A 24,215-nucleotide genomic window follows, 5' to 3' on the forward strand; every position below is an offset into this window, starting at 1 on the left:
TTGAAAAAAAAAGTCAGTGCTGCTGTTCTACTTTTTCAAAATTTGGTTACTTGAGTTAGGTACTTTTTTTTATTTTTCAAAAATTTAAACTGTTCAAATCTCACTTTTTTGTCAAAAATTTAGAAAAGTCTCGCTATTTGTCAAAGTTTTCAAAAAGCCTCGTTTCTTGCAAAAAATTATTAAAAATGGCCTTTTTGTGACAACAAATTGCAAAAGATCTTGCACTTTTTTTTTTTGTCAAAACCTGTCTAAAAATATTGGTTCATCTTCAAAAAATTCTAAAGAAGTTATGATTGTCTATAAGTCCAATTTTTTCCAAAAATCACAAAAAATTCTTGTTTTTTCCAAAATTGCTGAAAATTGGCTGCGTTTTTAAACCTAAAATAATTACGAAAAATTTTCATTTTATTCCATAAATTATCAAAGTGTCTCTTTTTTGCAGCAAGTTTCGTTATTTCGCCAAAAAATTGCTAAAAAGCGTTGATTTTTGCTAAAATTTTTAGTTTTGCGTTTAACCAAAAGCAGTAGAGCTAGAAAGTCTCGCATTTTTTTCTAAAAATTTGCTTACAATTTTCATTTCGTTTTTTTTTTTGCAAAAAATTTCAAAAAGATTGATTTTTTCCCCCAAATTATCAAAACATTGCAAAATATGTAGTTCTGTTAGTTTTATTAGATTTTTTTTTTTACTTTTAGTTCTTTTTTCAGTTTTTCAAGCGTTATTGAGATTACTAAAATTACTTTTTTTTTTTTTTTTTGAAGAAAGTGTTGTCCACCCTTTCAAATTAGTTCTGTTTTGAAAAAACCTCCATTGATCCTCCGAAAAATTAAGATTCAACTCCCAAGAATTGTTTTTTTTTTTCAATAAAAGTTTTTCCACAATTGTTTGAAAATTTTAATTTTTTGGTCAAAAGCATTTCAAAAAATCTCTTTTTGAGAAAAAAAAACGAATTGGAAAGAAATATAAAAAATGGATGTCTGCGAGTTAATTTGATTTTTTTTTTCATTTTTCTGGTCAAAATCCTCAAAAAAACTTCATTTTCGAGAAAACCCTTTTATCGACCTCCCAAATAATGATCCTTCTCTTGTATTTAGTGCCCCAAAGTTGAAAAAAAAAAATTTTTAAATAAAAAATCGAAGTTTTCATTGTTAATGTTGGAAAATTTTTCATTTCTTATCAGTATTATCTCCTTGTATAGAGCCTCCCAAACTCGGAAAAAAAATTTTGAAAATCAAAAATTGATATCTTAAACTTTTTTGAAAAATATTCATTTTTTTCCAATTTAGGGACTTTAAATAATGAATATGTGATGTGCTCTGAGAAAAGGGACCTAGTGTGCGAAAATGAAGTTCTGAGAAAAACGCATTTAAAGTTTCACTACTGTGAATGCGCCTTCAGCTGAGAGAAGAGCTGTGAATACCAACGTTGGTGACATCACTCGCCTGTCGTTTCGCTTTAAAAAGTATTACTGTGACAATGTCTTCGGTTGTTGCTACTCTGTCTCGTTGCGGCGGTTGTGGTGCTCGATTTTTTGAGTGCACTACTTGGAAATATTGAGCGCTCAAAACTTTTAAAGCTCTCTGGAGGCGGATCGAAGCACTCTACTGAAAAATGAAGTCGAGGAAAGTTGTAGAGAATTTAATTTCCAATCGACTTAATGTCGTTAGTTTTTCTCTAAGATGCTTAGTTTTTGATATAATTGCAAAAGAACGTAAAAATCGAAAAATGTTTTTCTCTATTTTTTCAATTTTTACTTTCTTTTGCAATTATATCAAAAACTAAGCATCCTAGAGAAAAACTAACGACATTATGTCGATTGGAAATTTAATTCTCTACAACTTTCTTTGACTTCATTTTTCCATAGAGTGCTTCAATCCGCCTCCAGAGAGCTTTAAAAGTTTTGAGCGCTAATATTTAAAATTTTTTAAATAATTTTTTTCCCATTTTATAGCATTTTTTTACGTTTTTATAATGTTAAAATGTTCTTATCAGAAATTCAGCTCATTCCATGTTATTCTACACACTTTTAGGTGCCAGAATCCACTCTTAAGTCGAAACCCATTTTTTGACACACTAGGTCCCTTTTCTCAGAGCACATCACATATGATGGGTTCAACCTGGAAATTATGTTTTTTTTTTCTCGAAAAGAGAGTTATTGAGAAGAGTTTTGACCATAAATGAAATTTCAAAGTATATTCTGTACTTTATACTTTTTATATAATATATATTTTTTTGTTAAAATGAAGAATTGGATTTTATCCAAATAGTGTAGAGGGAGGGAGGGAGGGGGGGGTCATAATTTCAATTTACAGAGCCAAAATTTTCAGGGAATTTCTTCTCATGAAAATCAACAACTTTGGGGGTAGGAGCCAAAAAAAACTCGTAAAAAAAATTTCACTTGTATAATTGATAGTCACTTTAATCTGAAAGATGCCCTAGATTTACCTTCTGGAAAATTTGATTTTTCAACCTCATCCTTCTCTTCTCCGACAGCAGTTGAGATGTATTTTCGTCAATTTTTTGAACGGCTCTTGATTGAGGCGAGCTCTTGTAAACTAATGGATCGAATCAGCCAAGCCAATCCAGGGGGGGGGGGGCTTCCTGCACAAAGCGAGTAACCACTCAGGATAAAATGAGAAAATTGTAAACCACGACCGATCAAAAAGTCGTGAAAATAACGATACGTAATTTTTGGACATCTTTCTTTGAAACTCGTAGTAAATCCCAACGATTCACATCACCCCACCTTATTTCATTATAGGCGACGCGTTCGAGGACGATTCGTTCAGCAGCGCGTATCGATACAAAAACGACTCCTCTCCGGTGCTAAAAAGCAACAGCGACGACCGGTTGTTCTCGTCGACGAAACACGAAAGATCTGTGAGCCCTTACGAAGGCAACCAGTTGAAAATGCGTCAAGAACTGGCCCGACTGCAGAAAAAATACCGCGAAACTCGCAAAGTTCTCGATCGACTGACGCACGGAAAATACGCCGCTAATATTTCTTCGTCGTCGACCAGGTACTTTGAACTTTCTCGCTTGGTCCTTTCTGCCTTTCTGTCCGACTCGTGTAGTATCGAGGAAAACGATGAATTTTCCCAATTTCTATCATGTGCTAGATCTCCTACGCCGTTGAAAGATGTCGCCGCGACGACCGCAGGCGCAAGCTCGGAGCCGGATTTCGATTCGAAAACAATCGCCACTCCGGTCAAACGCAGACCCGGACGTCCTCGCAAGTACAGCGATCCGTCCCTTGCGCTTGATAAGAGTAACTTGAGCTCGAGTTCGTCCGCATCTTTGCAACGTTCTTCGGTGCCTCCTGCTTCGTCGTCGTCTAAATCACTAAGACCTAAACCGAAGCTAAAATTTGACTCGATTCTCGATTCGTCGTCGCCGGAAAAAACCAGCGGTAATGGCGATCTCAGTCCTCCTGTGCTCGAACCGATGTGCGTTTCCAGCACCAAAGTAGCCAAACCTTTCAAAAGCGCTGTCCTAAGTCCTCCTACGCTTCTGCCGAGTAAGAAATCGCAACGTTTGCAGTCGCCGTTCTTTTCCAGGGGTAAAAGGTCGCACTCGTCTCGAGATGGATTGGTGAGTTGAATCGATTTGTTCTTACGTGGGTTGAGAGAAACCGGTTTGTACGATCTTAATGTTGAATGTTTTTTGTTGCTTAGGATGGTTTTTCTTCGTCCGAACCGGAAGAAGATTACGGAGACGAGATCGACTCCGATGAAGACGATTACGAGCAGACGAGGCGTAGTGTTTACGGAAACGACGCTTTGAAAGTGAGGAAGAATTTTTATAAAGGAGGATATCTCGATGATAATGGTAAAGAAACCAGTGGGTTGAAGAGACCGATGCCGGAGAAACGTAAAGTTGGTCGACCCAGAAAGTATCCCAAAGTTGAGCCCCAGAATCAAACGACGACCGAGGCGATGAATTGTAAAAATCAAAAGTACGTACAGACTATAGACTGATTGCATTATTATCAATTTATTGGGCATATTGCACCCCCACCCTGATCCTCTAGACAGGGACATCCTAAGGAACATTTTGAAGCAAACTTGCCAAAAAAAAAGTTGGCCTTACTAACAAAGTGGCGACCATTTTGATTGACAGGTCGGACGAAATCACATACAGAGTGTTCAAAAATTTATCACAAACCAAAATTTGAAAGCTGATTTGCATTTTTCGATTTTTGGCGAATTTTTGAAAATTAAATTTAAGTTAAAAATGAGGGGAAAAATCAAAATTTCACCAAATTGACCCAGAATGCTGAAATCTGGGATCAATCCTATTTTCAACCTGCCAAATCGACTAGAAACAGTTTCAAACCGTTTTGACGAGTTCTGGAGCCTCCAGCAGATTTTTGAAACTCGGAGTTTCCACAAAATTTCATCAAATGAAGGTAGAAATCTGAAATTCACGTTGCTTTCTAACTTAAACACGTTAATAAGTCGACTGATGGCGAGCTCAAGTCATTTTGAAGCCTCCAGCGATTTTTTGAATATTCTTGGAGCTTCCAGTAAATTTTTAAAACTCGAAATTTCCACAAAATTTCATCAAATGCAGTTGAAAAGTCGAAATTTTTCTGCAAACTAATTTCAAAATGCTACGAAGTCAGCTGTAGGTGGATTTTAAGTCGTTTTGAAGCCTCCAGCGACTTTTTGAAAATTACTGGAGCCTCTAGCAAATTTTTGAAACTAGAAATTTCGTGAAAACTTTATCAAATGCAGTCGAAAATCCGAAATTCACGCTGCATTCCATCTTTAATACTCTTTAAGTCGACTGCTGGCGAGTTTGGGTTATTTTGGAGCCTCCAGCGGCTTTTTAAGAATTCTTGGAGCCTTCAGTAGATTTTTGAAACTTGAAATTCCCACAACAGTTCATCAAATGAAGTTGAAAATTCGAAATTCGCGCTATTAAGTCGACTGCCGATGGGTTTAAGTCATTTTGGAGCCTCCAGCGACTTTTTGAAAATTCTTGGAGCCTCCAGTAGATTTTTAAAACTTGAAATTTCCACAAAAGTTCATCACATAAAGTTGAAAATTTGTAATTCGCGCTATTAAGTCGACTGCTGATGGGTTTAAGTCATTTTGGAGCCTCCAGCGACTTTTTGAAAATTCTTGGAGCCTCCAGTAGATTTTTGAAACTTGAAATTTCCACAAAAGTTCATCAAATGAAGTTGAAAATTTGAAATTCACGCTGCTTTCCTACTTAATTACGCTATCAAGTCGACTGCTGGTGAATTTAAGTCATTTTTGGAGCCTCCAGTAAATTTTTGAAATTGAAATTTCCACAAAATTTCATCAAATGCAGTTGAAATGCGGAAATTTTTTCTGCAAACTAATTTAAAAATGCTACAAAGTCGACTGCAGGTGGATTTCAAGTCGTTTAGGAGCCTCCAGCGACTTGAAAATTACTGGAGCCATCGGCAGATTTTCAGTGCTCGAAATTTCCATGAAATTTTGCCAAACAGAATTGGAAATTCGAAATTCACTTTGCACTCCAATTTCAACACGATATCTAGTTGATGCAGGTGGGTTCAAGTGATTTTGGAGCCTCCAGTGACTTTTTGAAAATTCCTGGAGTCTCCAGCGGATTTTTGAGACTTGAAATTTTCACATAATTTGGGATATACTCTTATTTTTGGCATCTCAAATGGATTGAAAACGGTTTCAAGCCGTTTTGAATGTGTAGTTCTGAAGCCTCCACTCCTTCAGAAGATTTTTGAAACAAGAAATGTCCATAAAATTGCATTAAATTGAATTGGTAATCCGAAATTTACTCTGAATTTCAACTTAAACACGCCATACAGTCGACTGCTGGTAAGTTAAGGTCATTTTGGAGCCTCCAGCGGATTTTTGAAAATTTTTAGAGCCTCCAATAGGTTTTTAAAACTTGAATTTTCCACAAAATTTCCTCAAATGCAAAAATACAATTGAAAAGCCGAAATTGATTCTGCAAACTAATTTTAATACGCTCTGAAGTCGACTCCAGATGGATTTCAAGTCGTTTTGAAGCTTCCAATTACTTTTTGGAAATTCCAGTTTTCCAAAAAAAATGCGATAAAATCTGTTCGAATTGACTTTATCTCGTACTTTACTTTGCAGAGTAAATTTCCGCTTTGTTACTCAATTCGATGAAATTTTCTGAAAATATCATGTTTCAAAAATTTACTGGAGGCTCCAGTAATTCCCAAAAAGTCGTTGGAAACTCCAAAACGAGCTGAAATCCTCCTGCAGTTAACTTCAGAGCGTATTAAAATTGGTTTATAGAATAAATTTCGGCTCTCCAACTACATTCAAAGTTTCAAAAATCTGCTGGAGGCTCCAGAACTGCTCAAAACGGTTTGAAACCGTTTCCAATCGATTTGGCAGTTCGAAAGTAGGGTATATCCCAAATTTCAGAATTCTAGGTGAATTTGGTAAAATTTTGACTTTTTCTCTAATTTTTGGCTTGAATTTTCAAAAATTCACCAAAAATCGAAAAACGCACATTAAAACTCCGAATTTTGGCTTGGGATAAATTTCTGAACTCTCTTTCGATCTAACTTTAGCCAGTACAATAAAATTTCGTGCGAATCTAACGTTGGAAAACGAAATCTGCAATTTCGGCTGACCTGGCAAGTTTGCCTTAAAACGCTTCTTCGCATGGTCTCTTCAAAAAAAAAGTTGTCCCAGATGATCGAAGGGCGAGGGGGGCAATTATTCCTATCGACGTTTACCAAACTAAATGTATTTGAAAATAATTGATGTGAAATATTAAAAATCTTGTTTTCACGTTCACAGCAAAAGTACATCTTCTCGCTTTTTAACCGGTGCTTCGAAACTCTCCAAGTATATTTCTTCGGCCATGTTGGAATCTCAACGCAAACCAATACATTCGAGTCAGTTTTACGATAAAGAATGCAAACCTAAAATAACACCCAAGCTGAAAGCCGAAGCTAAGGTAAGCATTCGACAAATTAGACCAGTCACTGGAAATTCGTGCCGAGTCACGTTTTAATCACGAGTGTTTTTGAAAATACATATCATATTACAATAACAGTAGTCACTACACTGGAAATTCGTACCAGGACACGTTTTCATCACGAGTGTTTTTGAAATATTACAATGTTTATCGTTTATGTTGTTTTCCAGTTGAAAACCTGGAGACAGGAATCTCCCTCGCCTGAGGCGAATTCTCCCAATGACAGCATCGATTGCCCATTTACTTTCACTAACAGCACTTCTCATAAAGCGAGCAGCAGTATTGTGAGTATTTTTCCATTCGTATTATTTTTTTCTACTCGATCATCTGTGAAAAGGTTCATATGTTATTGAATTCGTTCAACTGTTAATTATCTTTTGTCTTTCGCAGGCGAAAAAATCCAAAAGTGTGTCTGCTTCGGACGACGATGAAAGATCCGATTACCTGTCGCGAACACTCACCCATCGGCCGTCTTCTCATTTCGGTTCAATTAGCTCGAAAAATTTTACTAATTCGAAGTTCTGCTCGAGTAATTCTACAACTACTGCGGCCAATACAAAAACTTCTTCCATCGTGACTGCTCCGGATACAACGACGAATACAGGTTCCGCAGGAGCTAGCGACTTTAGCAACGATGGTATGAATATTTCGAATGAATTGGGAGATGATTTGTGGGATTTTATGGATTAATTTTTTTTCTTTTTATCGATAGATTTCCGAATCACTGTGAAATTATTAGAAGACGTGGAAGCGAATCCTTTAAGGGTGTTGATTGCCGTAGGTGGCCTGTTCAGAGCTGGAGAGTTGTCAGCTGTTCGAGCTCCGGATTTGTACGGTATCAAATTGGATGGCGAAAGAGGTCATAGGACGCATATTTACACGAAAGAAGAAGTACTGAGAGATGTGGTGAGTGTTTTCCCCCTTTGAACCTTTGAGTATACCTTTTTGATTTTAATTCATTGTATTTTTTTTGTTTCATTCGAAGGTATTGGAAGTCGAAGGCAAATACCCGCTGAAGAATGGTACCAGAGTTTGCGCATTTTGGTCATCGCAGTATTTATCGCTTTATCCGGGTTTCGTGACGTCGTTTTCGTCATCGGACGAATCAGAAGACGAGTATTTTACCTCGGTCGAATTCGACGACGGTGATAGCGGACGTATTAATATTAAGGATATCAGACTGTTACCGAAGAATTTCTCCATTAGTCGACGTAAGTTGACTAAATTTTAATTCTTCTATTTCCAAATACCCTTGATCAAAGCCTAATTTTCGGCTGAGACGAGAGAAGGAGTAGAAGGAGAGAGAGAAAGGAGGAAATTGATTCATTTTAGTGTTTGTTTGAAAAATTTATCGATCAGTTTTTATTCCCTTTATTGGATTATTATTCGTTCCATCGTTTAATATTTTAGTTGTCGTATTTATTTTTTAATTTTAAAAAAAATTGTAGATTAGATACAAATAGTTTTATTTTATTTTTATTTTTACTACATATTTACGTCTCTCCAAAAGCCAATACCCAATTACAGGAGAGATGGCTTATTTTTGTTCTTTTAATTTGTGATATTACCGTTGTTAATTATTTTTTAAGCCCTCTTGGTCTCTTTAAAATAAGACCTAAATAAATCGTCCAATCCTCCCGGCCCTCCTTATAGGGGGGCTAGTATTTATACTTGTGATTTTTTTTCTATTTTTTGACCCTATTACAAAAGTTGTCGGTTTTTAAGGGAAAGAATTTGCTGAAAATTTCAAAACCACAACTTTGAATCATGCAGTGCCGAAAAGCCCTCCCCCTAAAAATTTCCCTTAGTCTCCAGTCTCCAAAGCTATTTTGGTTCCCTCATATTGGTACATATATGGAGGTCTCCGAAGTTGGAAACAACTAAAAAAAAAAAAAAATGGAATAAATCAAAGTTAATAACATTTTATGAAGGTTTCCCATTTCTGTGTTTGAATTCGTCCAAATATGTAATTCTTTTTTTTTTCAAAAAAAACTTCATGTCCAAAAAATTTTTTGAAAAATTTTCTTGTGTGGCCAAAACGCTTTTAAATAACCTCTTCCTCATGAAGAAGCCTCCCTTGGTCTTCAAAACAATGTCGGTCCCCTTTTTAGTTCGATCTCCTCAAGTTGAAAAAAAAAAATCAAAAAAGTAAAATTAAAATAAAATTAGATCCCATCTCAATTTTCAAATTTTTTTTTCCACAATTAAAGGTTAAAGAAAAATTATGACACCAGTTTGTGATTTTTCTGACTCTGACGAGCTTCATATCATATTTGAAAGGGGGCTGAAGGAAGTTTTTTCTCGAGAGTATTTTTTTTTTTTTTTGAGAGATAGAGGCTCTGACTTTGAACGAAAAATATTCTCAAAAAATGTTCACAAACTTAACTTTTTCATTCATTTTTTATTTTTCCAATTTTTAGGGCTCAGAAAAAAAGAATCAGTATTGCCAGGAGTAGGGGGAGGGGGTTAAGGGAGGTTTTTATGAGATAATTATTTAGAAAAATTTTCACTGGAAATGGAAAATTTTCAAAAAATGTGCAGACTGAATTTCAATTTTTCTATCAAGTTGAATACTTAAATGAAATCAATAAAGTAAAATAAAATTCAATTTTCCAAAAAATTTAAACTCCAACCGTGATTTTTCTGACTCTGAGGAGCTCTATATTCTAGTTTTTCGGGGGGGGGGGGGGGGCAAGGGATTTTTTTTTCTTGAAGAGGATATCATTTTTAGAGACTCTGAGCTGAAATGAAAAGTATTCAAAAAATATTTAGTCCTAGAAGTGGAAAATTTTCAAAAAAATGTGCAGACTGAATTTTCAATTTTTCCTTAAAGTTGAAAAAAAAATCAATGAAGTAAAATGAAAATAAAATCGGATTCTTTTTAATTTTCCAACAAATTTAAACTCCAATTGTTATTTTTCTGACTCTGGGGAGCTTCATATTCTAGTTTGGGAGGGGGGAGCTGAGGGATATTTTTTTTCTTGAAGAGGATATCATTTTGAGAGACTCTGACCTGAAATGAAAAGTATTAAAAAATGTTTACAGACTTGGATTGTTTATTTTTTATAATTTCTAAGGCTCGAAAAAAAATATCTACTTATGTTGCCTAAAGGAGGAGAAGTTGAGGGAGGTTTTTCAAAAGATGATTGTCAAGGAAAATTTTGACCAGAAATGGAAAATTTTCTAAAAAAAAAATGTGTAGAGTTTGACTTTGAATTTTTTTTTTCAATTCATAAAGTTCTTTACTAGAGGACTAACATTGCTTGGGGAGCCAATGAGGGAAGTTTTTCCCCATAAAGACTGTTATTTGGAAGAATTTTGAAACAGACGTTTTTAATTTTCAAAAAAAATAACAGACTTGGACCCCCCAAAAAAATTTTCAATTTTTGAAATTCTTCACAAGAGGACCAACATTGCTGGGTGATAAATAGGAAGTCCTCCCCCCCCTCCCAAAAAACAGTTGTGTAGAAAAATTCTGAAACAGATATTTGAAATTAAAAAAAAAAAAAAAAAAAAACAGACTTGGATTTTCAATTTTTTTTTCAATTCTTAAAGTTCTTTACTAGAGAACCAACACTGCTTAGGGAGCGGAGGGAAATTTTTCCTCCGAAAAGCAGTTATTTAGAAGAATTCTGACACCGAAATTGAAAATTTTCAAAAAAAACTACAAATTATGATTTATTTCATTTTTATTTCAATTTTGGGAGGCTTCGTACAAAAGAACCACAGTAACTTAGGGAATTCGATGGAAGTTTTTCCTGAAAAAAAAAAAAAAAAAAAAAAAAAAAACAGTACAATGTAGAAGAGTTCAGACTCAAAAATAGAAAACGTTTGCATAAATACGATTATTTTAAAATTTGTGGCGGGGGGGGGGGACTTTTGACATAACTTTTTTTGAGATGATGCAAAATTTGAAAAAAAATGGTAATTATTTTCTCATAAAATCCAACAACTTCGAAGGTTGAAAGTTCAAAAAAAAAAAATTTCAAAATAACTAATGAGGTCAATCTGTCGTACTACCCCCTCCCCTCTCTCTCATCACATCACCGTAAATCTGATGAAAAATACGAATGTTTCATGAAAAATTTTTGATGAGCAATTTGTCAAAGGCGTAATTTAAAAAAATTGATTAGGTAGGTATCTGATCTTTGGATCACATCAACATGGGGATTTTTACAACCTCCCAACTCAATCGAGCTCAAATTTGGTTCCTTGAAAGAGCAAGTCACCCACACCTCAGAACTAAATTATGAGCCACCGGAGTTGATTTTTCGAATTTTGACGAATTTTTAAAAATTGCGAAAATAACTCATCGATAGAATTGATTTTCTACAGAACGTGTAAATCAGCAGGAGATGAAAATCTGAAAATCGATTTTTAAAAGTTGACCCCCTTCCTTCCCTCCCCCCTCCTTCCCTGAATCGATTGTGACCATTTTTTGATCCGACTTGGAGCCTGCATTTTTGGTATTTTGTTCAAACTGGAGATTTTTAAATCGTAGAAAAAAATACACTTTCGAACCTTGCCCTTATCGATTCTGAATTTCTATCGAATGACATACGTATGATTACATTTTTAGCTGTCGAAGTCGATTGCAACTCCTTCTGGAGCTGTTTGAAATTGCTGGAGGAAATTCAACTCTCGCTTGAAGCTCCAGATCGGTTTGAAAATGATCGTAATCGATTCGAGGCATCTACTGTGATGTAAAAATCGATTTTCAGATTTTTATTTTGAGATTTACACTTTTTGTAGCAAAATCAATGATTATCGACGAATTATTTTCTCCATTTTTAAAAATTCACCTTGATTCGGAAAATCAATTCAGGTGGTTTGAAATTCAGTCTGAGGTGTTGGAATTTTGACTTGAATTCACTTCCATTCTTACGAACAAATTTTTAATCAATCGAATAATTTTATTCTAATTTCAGGAACATTGTCCGAAGATTCGAACACGCAGTATCCGAATAATCACGATCATCACAAAAGGAAACGTCGAATATCGGGAGTTAGTTTCGAAGAAATCCCCGTCGATAAACAATTGGTAAGATAAAATGATTTTTGCATTGAAAAAATTGCAAGGTAATTTTTAAATACCTACTTTATTTTTATCGGTGAATTTTTCCCCCACAGCATTCTCCTAAAAGTCCATCTTTATCGACGGAAGAAGGCACCCAAGATGACGAATCGTCGCAATCGCGTCGTATCTCGACCGCTTCTTCGGCTCGTAAATCGTTCACCGAATACGAAGATACCGGTTCGAGATCATCGTCTTTTGATCAAAATGACCCCGAATCCAGATCTAATTTCGAACCGAGTACATCGGGAGACGAAGTATCTGCGCCTAAGATACGTCGACGTGAAGATGACAATCAAGATGGTGATCGTAGAATCGATAGCAAGGTATTAAAATGATTTCTTTATTTCAATGAATATAAATTACTACGAGCTAAGTGGATTTTTTCATCAATGATGTCAATTTTTTTTTTCTTCAAAATAGAATTCGCCTCAGAAAAAACACCTGAAAAAGAAACGTAAAGATAAATTGCGAGCCAAAGACTCGGCCAGCTCGTCGTTTAAACGTAAGAGTCACAAATGCGACGATAACGATCACGATTCGGATTCGAGAAAGTCCCATAAACGCCATAAACACAAGCATAAGCATCGCAAGCATCATAAAAGGAAACGATCGTCGTCGTCGGAGCGAAAGTACTTGTTGGAAGATGTATCTAGCAGGATATCGAAACAGAACAGTAACGATGGTCGTGAAATCTTCATCGGCGATGATTTGGATATTTCGTGTCGTTCTGAGGCTGGTGAGTTGAGCTGGAATTTGATTCAGAATCAAGTACAACTTGCATAAATTTATTCTACGAAGATGATTTCGTAATATTTGTTCGTTTTTGAATTTCGCAGATTGTTCGAAGGAATCGTGTTGTAATAAAAATAATAATAATAGTAGTAAAAACATCGCCTGTGGTTGTAAAACTAAACGCAGTTTTAACGATAAGCATTCGGAAGTGCCATCGATGCCTTTGAAAGGCGAACCAATCGAAGTTGACGACACAAGTGTAGATGATCGAATCACCTCGACGGTGAAAAAAGAAGAATTCGAGCCAGTCTCGAAATACGGTGCTATTAATTCAGGTACGTTACGAGTAAAAACACGATATGAAAATGCAAAGAATAGTATTTTTCATTGAAATTATCTTGTTCAGGTGGTCTGAAACAATCAAAACCTCACGAAGGAGATGATATCGAAGCTTTCAATTCGTTCACGAATCAACTCGGTGGCTCGCAGAGTAAATCTGTTAATCGAAAGGTGAGTAAAGATTCGCGTTTTGTCGACTAAATCGAGTATCCAGAAAGGTGATTAATCACGTATGATGTTATTTATCACTTTAGACTGCTCGACCTCAAATCTCGGCCTCAGTTCAGCCCATCGATAGTGCTACAGCTTCGCTCAATCGTAAACAGTCTTCCAAACAAACCAAAAGTGAGAAGACGAATAAAGAAGAGAAACGAAAAGAAGAGAAAAGAGAAGACGAGAAGGAAGAAGAAGACCGTGATGATGATGAGGATGAAGACGATGAAGATGCAGAAGAAGAAGAAGAATCGAGCGAAGATTCGCGCGATAATCAAGACGAACCTAATTCCGGTGATAATTTTTGGCAGTGGTGTGGCAAAGGGTTCAAGAGAAATGGAAAAGGACGAGCGAAGAAGGAATTTTTCCAAGCTATTCGAAGAGGAGATGTGGAAATTAGGGTGAGTTACCTATTTATACTTTGTTTGGGATTTTGTAAAAATTACATAGGAAACTTGACTGTCTTTATAACTGAAACTAAATTTGGAACGAAAGTGAAAGTTCCCAGTATGCTTTGCTGTTTTGTCCCTCAAAAGTCGACCATCCCCCCTCCGAGCAGCCTTTTTTGCCCTGGCAAGAATTTAATTTTTTTCTCCATTTCTGAATACATTTCTCATTTTTTAGCCAGTTTTTGACACTTTTCGAGTGGTGGAATCTTTCTAAATGATCGAAAAAATGTGGTTTTGCAGCATTTTCTGTCCTAGAAACGAGCCCATTCGGTCGAAATTTTTTTCATCGTCAAATTTGGATTCAAGGATTCACATTATCCTGATTTTCAACTTTTTTTTGCAGTAATTTGGCAAAATTTTAAATATCCTTCTTTCTCAACCCTGAATTAATCTGCAATTTTTCATGTGAAAAATTGAGTTTAGAGAGAATTGAGTCAGATATAATTCATTTCAAGGCAGTTTAGTCTCCTGAATACGAAACTGGGATTCTTATAGGTCGACTTTCTGAGTAAAATAATGAATTTTTTCAAAAATCTGACTTTGTTCGCGTTTCAGTGAAAAATTCAAAATTGTGTAAGATAAAATTCCGTTGAAAAAAAATACAAAAATTCAAATAATTATGAATTTTTTAGCTCAAGGCAGAATAAAATTGAAAAAAAGCCTAAAAATATTCTGTCGTGTAAATTGTAAGTGGTGAAATCAAATTTTCGATTTTTGAAAAATCAAAAGTATTAAACCCCCGTGTAGGGACGGGTCAAGAATATCCTTATGGTACCCTCTGCCTGTCGTAAAAGGCGACTAAAAGAGGACCAGGCAAGCGCGGAGGCCTAGATAGCAGCCCTATCACCGTGATATATCTGGCATGGCTGGTAACCAAGTCAGACGAAAATCAACCTCACTCAAAACTCACAAACAACAGGAAACGGATGGAACTATGGGATCCCAGGCGGAGGTGAACCCCTGGTTAAAATAAAAACGCACGCTAACGAAAGGAAATACAAATTCGGAAACTGGAATGTAAGAGGATATGCAGCCAAGGAAGCAGAAATAAACGGAATTCTAAGCAGCAGAAATATAGACTTTGCCGTGATGTCTGAAACAAAGAAGAAAGGAAGTGGAACAATCGAATCTGGAAATTACATCGTTATCTACAGTGGAGTCGACAAGAAAGCCAGAGCTGCAGGCGGAGTAATGTTACACATACATAATAAACACCGCGAAAACATCGACTCATACAACATATGGCATGAAAGAATTGTATCAGCAAGGATGAGATTGAAAAAAGACTTTCTTACAATAATCGGAGTATATGCACCAGAAGAGGGAAGAGAGGAACAAAGCGAAGAGTTCTACGAGCAACTACAGAAGGCAGTACAAGCAGTAAATCCAGAAGATAAATTGGTAATAGCAGGAGACTTGAATGCTCAGGTAGGAGATAAGCGTGTAAAGACAGTAACTGGTATGTATGGAATAGAAGGAATGAATACAAATGGGAAAAGACTGATAGATTTTTGCACTTTCAACGGATTAAGAATCATGAACACATTCTACCAACACAAGAAAGATCACAAGATGACATGGAGCAATACAAGAGGACAAAGCTCAATGATCGACCATTTCATAGCCAATGAAAATGCCGCAAAGAAATTCTTGGATGTAAGAACATACAGAGGCCTAGAAATAGGCACTGACCATCATTTTGTTCAAGGAGTAATGAGAATGGAAACAACAAGAATACCAGCAAGGAAAAATGAAAAGAAGATCAACACAAGAGCCCTGGATGACCCAACCAACCAATGGCTGTACCAAAGACGGATGAACATCATTAGTCAAGAGATACCAGCAAGCCAGGACATAGAAGAAGAATGGAAAAATATCAAATCCATTGTGACAAAAGCGGCAAAAGAAAGCTTAGGAATGGTTCCTTGCAGAATTGGGGCAAAGCGAATAAAGAATTGGGACAACGAAATCCAAGAACTCATACAAAAGAAAAGACAGGCATTCAGAAAATTCATGAGCACAAAAAGCGAGGTTGATGGTGAAGAATATCGAAAACAGTCGGCAAAAGTCAAGAGAAAGTCCAGGAAATTACAGAGAGAGAGCTGGGAAAATTTCATCACATTCCTGGAGCATGACACATACAAGTTACGGCCAAAGGTGTACAAGATCATAAGAAGAATTGACACAAATTTTAACGAAAGAGTGGGTTTGCCAAAGATTAAAATCAATGATGCAAAGGAATATTTTGAAGAACTCTGGAGTGATGAAAATGCACAAGATACAAAGATAGAAGATGAAATTGGAGAAATAGAAGACAGAATTTCAATTAAAGAGCTTCAAGAAGCTTTGAGAACAGCAAAAAATGCAAAAGCTCCAGGAGAAGATGGCATACCAACAGAATTGTACAAATATGCAAGTGGCGAATTTAAAAGAAGACTTCTGGAATTCCTAAATAGGATGTACCAAGAAGAAAAAGTACCTGAAGATTTCAAAACAGCAATTGTGGTACCACTGTTCAAGAAAGGCGATATGTCAGACCTGAAAAACTACCGAGGAATAAGTCTACTCAACACCTGCTACAAGATATATGCAAAAATACTGGCGAAACGACTGGCGGAGCATGCAGAGGAAAAGCTGTCAGAAAGTCAAAACGGATTTAGAAAAGGAAGATCATGCACTGATGCAAGTTATACAGTGAAACTACTGATGGAAAAACGGATTGAATACAACCTAGAAACACACATGTGCTTTATAGACCTGGAAAAAGCATATGATAGGGTTAATAGAAAAAAACTGTTTGAAGTCCTAAAAGATGAAGAGATAACATATAAAATGCGAAAAGTGATAAACAGCATATATAAGAACACTAGAATAAGAGTACGAATTGGAAATAAACTCTCAGAACAAGCAGAAATAAACAGAGGAGTTCGCCAGGGATGCCCACTGTCTTGTGTTTTATTCAACATGTACATGGATCACATGGTAAAAGAATGGCAGAAAATGAAGCCAAAAGGAATCAAGACAGACAGAAGACAAGAAATATCAACAGTATTATTCGCAGATGATCAAGCAGTACTAGCCGAAACAGAAGATGACCTACAGAGATCAATGTATAATTTAACAAAGACATCAGAAAAGTATGATATGAGAATATCTTCAGAGAAAACAAAAACAATGGCCTTCAAAGGAAAGGAGCCAGTAAGAAGCAAGATTGTAATAAATGGAAAAATCATTGAACAGGTCAACAATTTCAAATACCTGGGAAACACGATATCATACCAGGGAGAAGTAGATGTTGGTGGAAAGATTGCAAAGTTCCTGAGAGTCACAGGACTGATAAATAGGACCCTGAGAAGCAGTAAGGTGCGAAAAGAAACAAGATTGAAGGTGTACAATACCCTAGCAATACCAATGATGACGTATGGAAGCGAGGTATGGGCACTGAAGAAATCTGATAAAAGAAGAATAACGGCAGCAGAGATGAAGTTCATGAGGAGAACGGCAGGGGTGACTCTCAGAGACAGAGTCCCATCCGAGAAAATAACAGCAGATCTCGGAGTGAAGCCAGTCATGAAGAAGATAAAACAGTATAGGAAAGATTGGAGAAATCATGTCAAAAGGATGGAGGAAACAAGATCACCAAAACAGGTCCTCCAATATACACCAACGGGGAAGAGAAGCAGAGGGAGACCAAGGAGGAAACTCACGGATACCTCAGGCTCATCCTCAACAGGTTCCACACCGCAGCAGACAGGCCAATAGGCCTACCGCTTATAAGGAAACGACGATGACGACGAAAAGTATTAAAATTTGACATGATTGAAATGGATAATTGAAATTATTCAACTAATGTTCTTTCCTAGATTCTTGGAATCGATGGATTATTTTCGTTTTGTTGAGCTCTTTTCGAGCGTTCTACCACTTTTGACTTCCAAGTTTTTGAAAACCCATTAAAAAAAACTTCATTTTGAAGCATCCTCTAATGAAACCTTTAATATAGAATTGAGCACAGTTTTCAAAAATTTATTCTTGACAGTTCAAATCCTCATTTTTTCACCCGAAAATAATTTTTAAAAAAGAAAAAAAATAGAAAGAAATTCTGAAATTGAAATTTATTGACCATCTACCCCCCCCCCCTCCCCCAATGAATTATTCGATGATCAAAACATTGACCAGAGGCATTTTGAAAAATTGAGCCCATTTGAATCAAAAGAGTCTCGAGAACTGTTGACCCACAGTGGGCCACAGACCCCCAAAAACGGCGATAATTCGGATTTAACCCTCATCGATGTGCAATATGTCGATTAATATGTTTTCGACATCGTAGAATTCGAATCTGCACTTATTTTTTTTGTAGGAGTGGGGGGTGAGGCGTGGGGAGTGGGAAAATTTTAAATTTTGCATATATTATCGTGTAATATATCGATTAATATGTTTTCAAGGTCGTAGAGTTCGAATCTGGAGTTATTTTTTTGGTAAGGGTGGGTGGTGAGGCGTGGGGAGGGGGGAATTTCAAATTTGGGGTATATTATCATTATTATTGTGTAATATGTCGATTGATATGTTTTCGAGGTCGTAGAATTCGAATCTGCACTTATTTATTTTGTAGGGGTGAGGCGTGAGGAGCGCGAAAATTTCAAATTTTGATTATATTATTGTGTGATATATCGATTAATATATTTTCGGGGTCGTAGAGTTCGAATCCGGAGTTATTTTTTTAGTAGGAGTTGGAACTGAGGCGTGGAGAGGTAAAAACTTCCAAATTTTGCTTGTCGATTGTAATGTTTTTGAGGTTCTTAATACCGTTGATTTGAAAAATTCATTTTATGTCTCAAATAATGTATTTCAATCGAAATTGAATCGAGTATATCATGTTTTGATCTTAAAATTGCAATATTTCGGCGATTGAGAAAGAAATTGATGTATTTTTAATAGAAAAATGAACCTGCAGAGAAAACGTGCAATTATGTGCAAAAAATCGCCAAAACATAGTATACACCACTCCCAAATACACATCACTATGCATAAGAGAACACACGATATTGCCCGATTATGTGAATTTTGTTCCAAAATGTGTTCTGATTTTATATAAAAAACTGTAAACTTTGAAAATCAGTGGTATAACAAAACATCTAAAAGTAAATTTGGAATTTTTCACCTGCCCACGCCTCACCTTCCACCTCTACAAAGAAACTAACTGCAGATTCGAACTCTACAACCTCGAAAACATATCAATCGACATATTACACAATAATATACCTCAAATTTGAAATTCCCCCCTCCCCACGCCTCACCACCCACCCTTACCAAAAAAATAACTCCAGATTCGAATTCTACGACCTTGAAAACATATTAATCGATATATCACACGACAATATATGCAAAATTTGAAATTTTCCCACTCCCCACGCCTCACCCCCCACTCCTACAAAAAAAATAAGTGCAGATTCGAATTCTACAATGTCGAAAACATATTAATCGACATATTGCACATCGATGAGGGTTGAATCCGAATTATCGCCGTTTTTGGGGGGTCTGTGGCCCACTGTGTGACCTGCAATTTCGAGTGTTTCTGAATTTTATCAAGAATGTTTTCTCTCCCCCGCCCCCAATTTTGGTATAATTGATTCAGGATGCTGAAAATAAGATTATGAACTGGCGTGAACCAAATTTAAACACTCTACCTCAATTTTTCGTGTTAATTTTTGCTGGAGTAGGCCATTGAGAAAATATTGCCAAGAAACAACAAATTATGTCACATTTCTGCAATTTTTTTTCTTTTTTTCAATAAAATCAAGACTTTTAAATTTTTGGCAAAAATCACGATTTTATTGTACTTCTGAAAAGAAGTCTGCACTTTTTTTGAATTTCTGATGAAAAATCAGGACTTTTTTACTACTTATTTAAAAAAAAAAACAATAATATTTTGAATCTCTTACCAAAAAACTAAAAATTTTTCAAATTTGTGACAAAAATGGATTTTTTTTTTGAATTTTGGGAAACAATTGAGACTTTTGAAATCTTGACCAAAATTGAAACTTGAAAAAAAAATTCTGACAAAAAATCAGGACAGTTGGAAAATCGAGACATTTTTGAATTACATACTAGAAAAAATTAGGACTTTTTCCAAATGTTGGCTAAAAAATCATGACCTTTTTTATGATTTCTTATAAAAATTGCTACTTATTCATAAAAATCCTGAAAAAATTACAAGTTTTTGAATCACTCCCGTAAAAATCAAAATTTTCTCAAACTGGCAAACAATAGAATTTTTTGAATTTTTGAAAAAAAATCAGATTTTTTTCTCAAACTTTGATGTAAATTACCTTAGATTTCCCTATTTTTTTAAACTTCTAAAAAAAATCAGGTCGATTTTAAAATTGATACTTTTTTTGAATTTCTGTCAAAAAAATGAGGACTTTTCTCCAATTCTGGCTAAAATATCGGAGCTTTTTCAAATTTCTGACAAAAATCATAATTTAGTCTTGAAAATTACGAAAAAAAATCAGAACTTTTTTTGAATTTCTGACAAAAACCAGGAACTTTTCAAAATCTCTGGCAAAAATCAAGACTTTATAGAATCTCTCGCTTAAAAAGCAAGATTTTCTCAAATTTCTGGCAAAAATTGAGATTTTTAAAAACGTTTTCTTCTCGGCTAAAATCAAGACGTTTATCAATTTCTGGACAAAAAAATCGAAACTTCTTAAAATCTCTGGTTAGAAAATCGATACTTTTCGCATTTCAGGAAAAAGTCAGGACTTTTTTCGAGCTCTGTGTGAAAAATCGAGAGGAAGTATTTCTTTCAGGCAAAAATCACGATGCCTTTGAAATCCTGAAAAACAATTAGGACTTTCTTGACTCTGGCAAGAAACCGAGACTCTTTTAAATTTCTGGCAAAATCTCGACTTTTTTGAAGACTTGTCTAAAATCAGGATTTTTAAAAATCTCTGATTCTTGAAATCATGAAAAAAATCAAGATTTTCTTACATTCTGCATTGACAGAATCATAATTTTTATGACTTTATTGATGATTTGACTAAAAATTAGAAATTTTTTTCTCAATTATCTCTCTATCTATTATCAATTCATGGCAAAAAAACAAGACTTTTAAAAACCTGATGGGAAAAATCGAAATTTTTTCAAACTGGAAAAATCAGGACTTCTTTAAAATCCTGAAAAAAATCAAGATTTTTTTACATTTTGCAAAAAAAGACTTTTTTTGAAATTTCGACAAAAACCATAATTTTTTGACTTTTATGATGACTTGACTAAAAATCAGGAATTTTTTTCTCAATTTATGGCAAAAAATCTCTGATTATAAATTGGGAACTTTTTGAAATTTCTGGCTAAAATCAGGACTTTATTGAAATCCTATGAAAATCAGGATTCTCTTGAAGCTTGCACAAACCAAGACTTTTTTTGAAATTTCAACTAAAATCATGATTTTGGGGAAAAAATTAGGACTTGTTTGCAATTTTGACATGAAAGTGAGATTTTTGTAGTAAATTTTACGCATAAAATACATTCGATTGTCTCCCCGAGAATCAGTGGACTCAACTTCATTAATTTTGGTTCAAATTGGTACAAAAAGCCTCAATTTTTCGTTTTTGGTTTCCCTAAAAAAATTCACGTATGGCATGAGCTCTCTTTCCACATAGTCTACCAAAAAAAACCTCTCAGGAACTTTCATTTGGAACGAAATATCATCTACGTTCCTGCCTTTCTCGCCTCGTATCATCTATGATTCATCATAATACGTACATTATACGAGTATGATTCATCAATATCGCATGTTTCAGGTCGGAGATTGCGCTGTATTTTTAACGGCAGAAAATTCACCCAAGCCATTTATCGGTCGAATCAAATCGATGTGGGAATCGTATCAGAGTATGATGGTGCTCGTGAAATGGTTCTATCATCCGGAAGAGACGAGTGGCCTCAAAGAAGAATTACCTTTTTTGGTAAATACCACTTTTTAAGTTTTTATACCAGCATTTTACTCGAAGAGATTCATTTATTGATGTACGTACTCGTATTTATCAAATTGTGTACTTTCAGGGAGGCTTGTTCGAGTCACCGCACGATGACAAGAACGACGTTCAAACCATATCGCATAAATGCGAAGTAGTCTCGATCAAAGAATACAAAGAACGGCTGAAAAAGGAGCCCGAACGTCTGACCAACGTTTACGAATCCAACGACGTGTATTATTTGGCCGGCCATTACGATCCCACCACTAAAAAACTGACTCTGGAAAAAGACGTCGTTTCGTAAACGTTTTTTTTTCATTTCAGAGTTCGTTTTACATATTATTTCGTGTGTACTGTGTACGTATTTTTGTAATCTCGCGCCATTTTTTTGTTTGTTTTTTGTACTCGACGCGATAATTAGTTACCAATTTTAAAAGATAATCAACGTTTGTATCAATTTTTTTCTCTTTTAATTCGCGTTTCCGGTGTTTTTTCTCCCATTTATTATAATTAGAGTACGTATCCGGTATCGTCATTCATTTATTTACCTAATCGTTTTGATGTTTGAGAAATCTTTAGGATAGATTTCCGTCTGTTTGCTTTTTTTCTTAGTGAGTTTTTTTTTTTTTTTGTTGTTTCGAAAAGAATTTTGAAAATCAGTATTGTTAATTCGAGATATCGTGATTTTTTTTTACGCCATGGCCCCGTTGACATCGTGTTTTTCAAATAAAGGGCTCTAGTGCGGAAATATCTACGCTTAATGTGGTAGAATTTTTTTTCTTTTTTTTTTTTTGATACGATAAAACGTAACATTTTTTTTCATTTTTAAATGAATTTTTAGTACGTTAGGTTTTTTCTCTTTCAAAAAAAAATTATCGTGATTGATTTTATTTACTTACCAATTTATATATTGATTATTGAGTAGTTTTTTGTAGTTGTAATGATGTTTTTGTCTTTAAGATGCGCTTATTCTTATTTTCGAAGAAGAAAAAAAAAACAAATACTATACGATTATTTATCTAAGGTTCTCTAGTCTTTCATTTTAACTGTAATAATTTTTTTTTTTAATTTAGAGATAAACGAATCAATTATCGTGTTTCTTACCTATCTATACGATATCTATTGTATATAACTTCTTTTACTTTTTTTCTCTCTCTCTTTTCTGATGATTGATTTTTGATTATATACACGTATTATTTATTGATTATAATTTGTAATATTTCGTTCGTGTATAAATATTTTTAATTTAATTACCCGCGTATTACGCTACCTATTGTATCGTACTTGTTATAATCATTGTGCCGAGTGGTATTTATTTTAAAAATGACGATAAAAATTGATTATTTTTAATTTCAATAATAATATCGAATTATCATATCGACGAATTGTTGTTATTTTTTTGTGTTGCGCCGCGATCGCCGGGTTATGTAGTATTTTATGTAATTTCGAATTCGAACGTCGATTTTTTTGTAACGCGAAATTGTAATTTTGTGGGGAATGAAGGGTGATAGGGGAGCTGATTTCGAGTATTGGAGATTCTTGAGCTTGATTGCCTGAAATTTACTCAGTTAAATTATGTTTGAAATTGGGGTTGGTTTATTCGAGGAGATTTTTTTTTTTTAAAGGGGTGGTAGAAAATTTTTGAGATTGTTGTTTCATTTTTTTAGAAATTTTCTTGAGAGATGATCAATTGAGAGAATGGCTTTGATGATTGGTTGTTTTTTGGCTTATGTTCGAAGGACATAGAATGTCTCATCGTGTTTCAGGCAATCAAATCAAAGTGTTCTCGTTTGCCCAAAATCAGCTCTTCGTAAACGTTTCTTTGGAAGATTTTTCTTCTATTTTGATTCGAACAAGATGCATGCCAAAAAAAGGTTACGAACTGTTTGTAAAATTAAGGAATCGCTCGAGCGTTGTGTTTGTGAGACACAAAATACGAGTATTGTAAGCGTTAGGTCCGGTTAAGTAGTCGTTCTAAGGGATTTGGTGACTACTTTGACCCCAAATTGACGCGATATTCAATTGAAATTAGTGTTTGTTTGTGTCGCGAGTCGTTTTGCGCGTGTTTTTTTTCTCGTGAAAGTACGTGAATCGTAAATTTTAATAGTGTAACCGGTAGCCCGTTTTAGTGCAATTTTACGTGGATTTCGAGAGTTCGTTCGTGTGTTCGAAATGTGGACTTCGCAAAGGATTGTTTCAAAGACGTCTCGTTGGTGAATGGCTGAGTGTTGCGATGAGCTGGATGCAAAGATGCAGTATGTTTTTGGTAAGCCGACAAAGTCGTTTTTATTTTATATTTAATTTATTCGTATTAGTAGGTATAGCAAGTAATTTTCTCGAGACAATCGTTATTTTGGGAGCTATATGAACTAGGCTGATTTGGAGCTCTGTGAAGGTTTATAATTTATTCAAAAAGAGATGTGGTGAAAATCAATCTGATAATTGGATACTTACAGAACAAAGAA

General features: G+C 35.1%; 1 protein-coding gene and 1 long non-coding RNA gene across 5 annotated transcripts in view; both read left to right on the forward strand.

The window, feature by feature from the left end:
- Positions 1-23,131, forward strand: part of wge (winged eye) — a 45,710-nt gene extending 22,579 nt beyond the window's left edge. For 3 of the 4 annotated variants that reach the window (XM_065353108.1, XM_065353118.1, XM_065353133.1), the window contains 15 exons: positions 2,760-3,589; positions 3,673-3,953; positions 6,790-6,949; positions 7,141-7,254; positions 7,361-7,607; positions 7,683-7,876; positions 7,956-8,181; positions 11,899-12,011; positions 12,101-12,370; positions 12,468-12,783; positions 12,884-13,114; positions 13,186-13,289; positions 13,373-13,732; positions 21,580-21,741; positions 21,839-23,131. In XM_065353108.1, coding sequence (XP_065209180.1) covers positions 2,760-3,589; positions 3,673-3,953; positions 6,790-6,949; positions 7,141-7,254; positions 7,361-7,607; positions 7,683-7,876; positions 7,956-8,181; positions 11,899-12,011; positions 12,101-12,370; positions 12,468-12,783; positions 12,884-13,114; positions 13,186-13,289; positions 13,373-13,732; positions 21,580-21,741; positions 21,839-22,054 — 3,824 coding nt within the window. In that variant the 3' untranslated portion in view covers positions 22,055-23,131. The remainder of the gene's footprint in view (positions 1-2,759; positions 3,590-3,672; positions 3,954-6,789; positions 6,950-7,140; positions 7,255-7,360; positions 7,608-7,682; positions 7,877-7,955; positions 8,182-11,898; positions 12,012-12,100; positions 12,371-12,467; positions 12,784-12,883; positions 13,115-13,185; positions 13,290-13,372; positions 13,733-21,579; positions 21,742-21,838) is intronic. The other variant, XM_065353125.1, reaches the window with a different exon arrangement.
- A 317-nt stretch (positions 23,132-23,448) lies between these two features.
- The window catches only part of LOC135837814 (uncharacterized), a 76,435-nt gene continuing 75,668 nt past the window's right edge, over positions 23,449-24,215 (forward strand). Inside the window, exon 1 of the long non-coding RNA XR_010557258.1 lies at positions 23,449-24,016. This is a non-coding gene — a long non-coding RNA (uncharacterized LOC135837814). The remainder of the gene's footprint in view (positions 24,017-24,215) is intronic.

This window comes from Planococcus citri, chromosome 1 (genome assembly GCF_950023065.1).
Source record: "Planococcus citri chromosome 1, ihPlaCitr1.1, whole genome shotgun sequence".
Taxonomy (NCBI): domain Eukaryota; kingdom Metazoa; phylum Arthropoda; class Insecta; order Hemiptera; family Pseudococcidae; genus Planococcus; species Planococcus citri.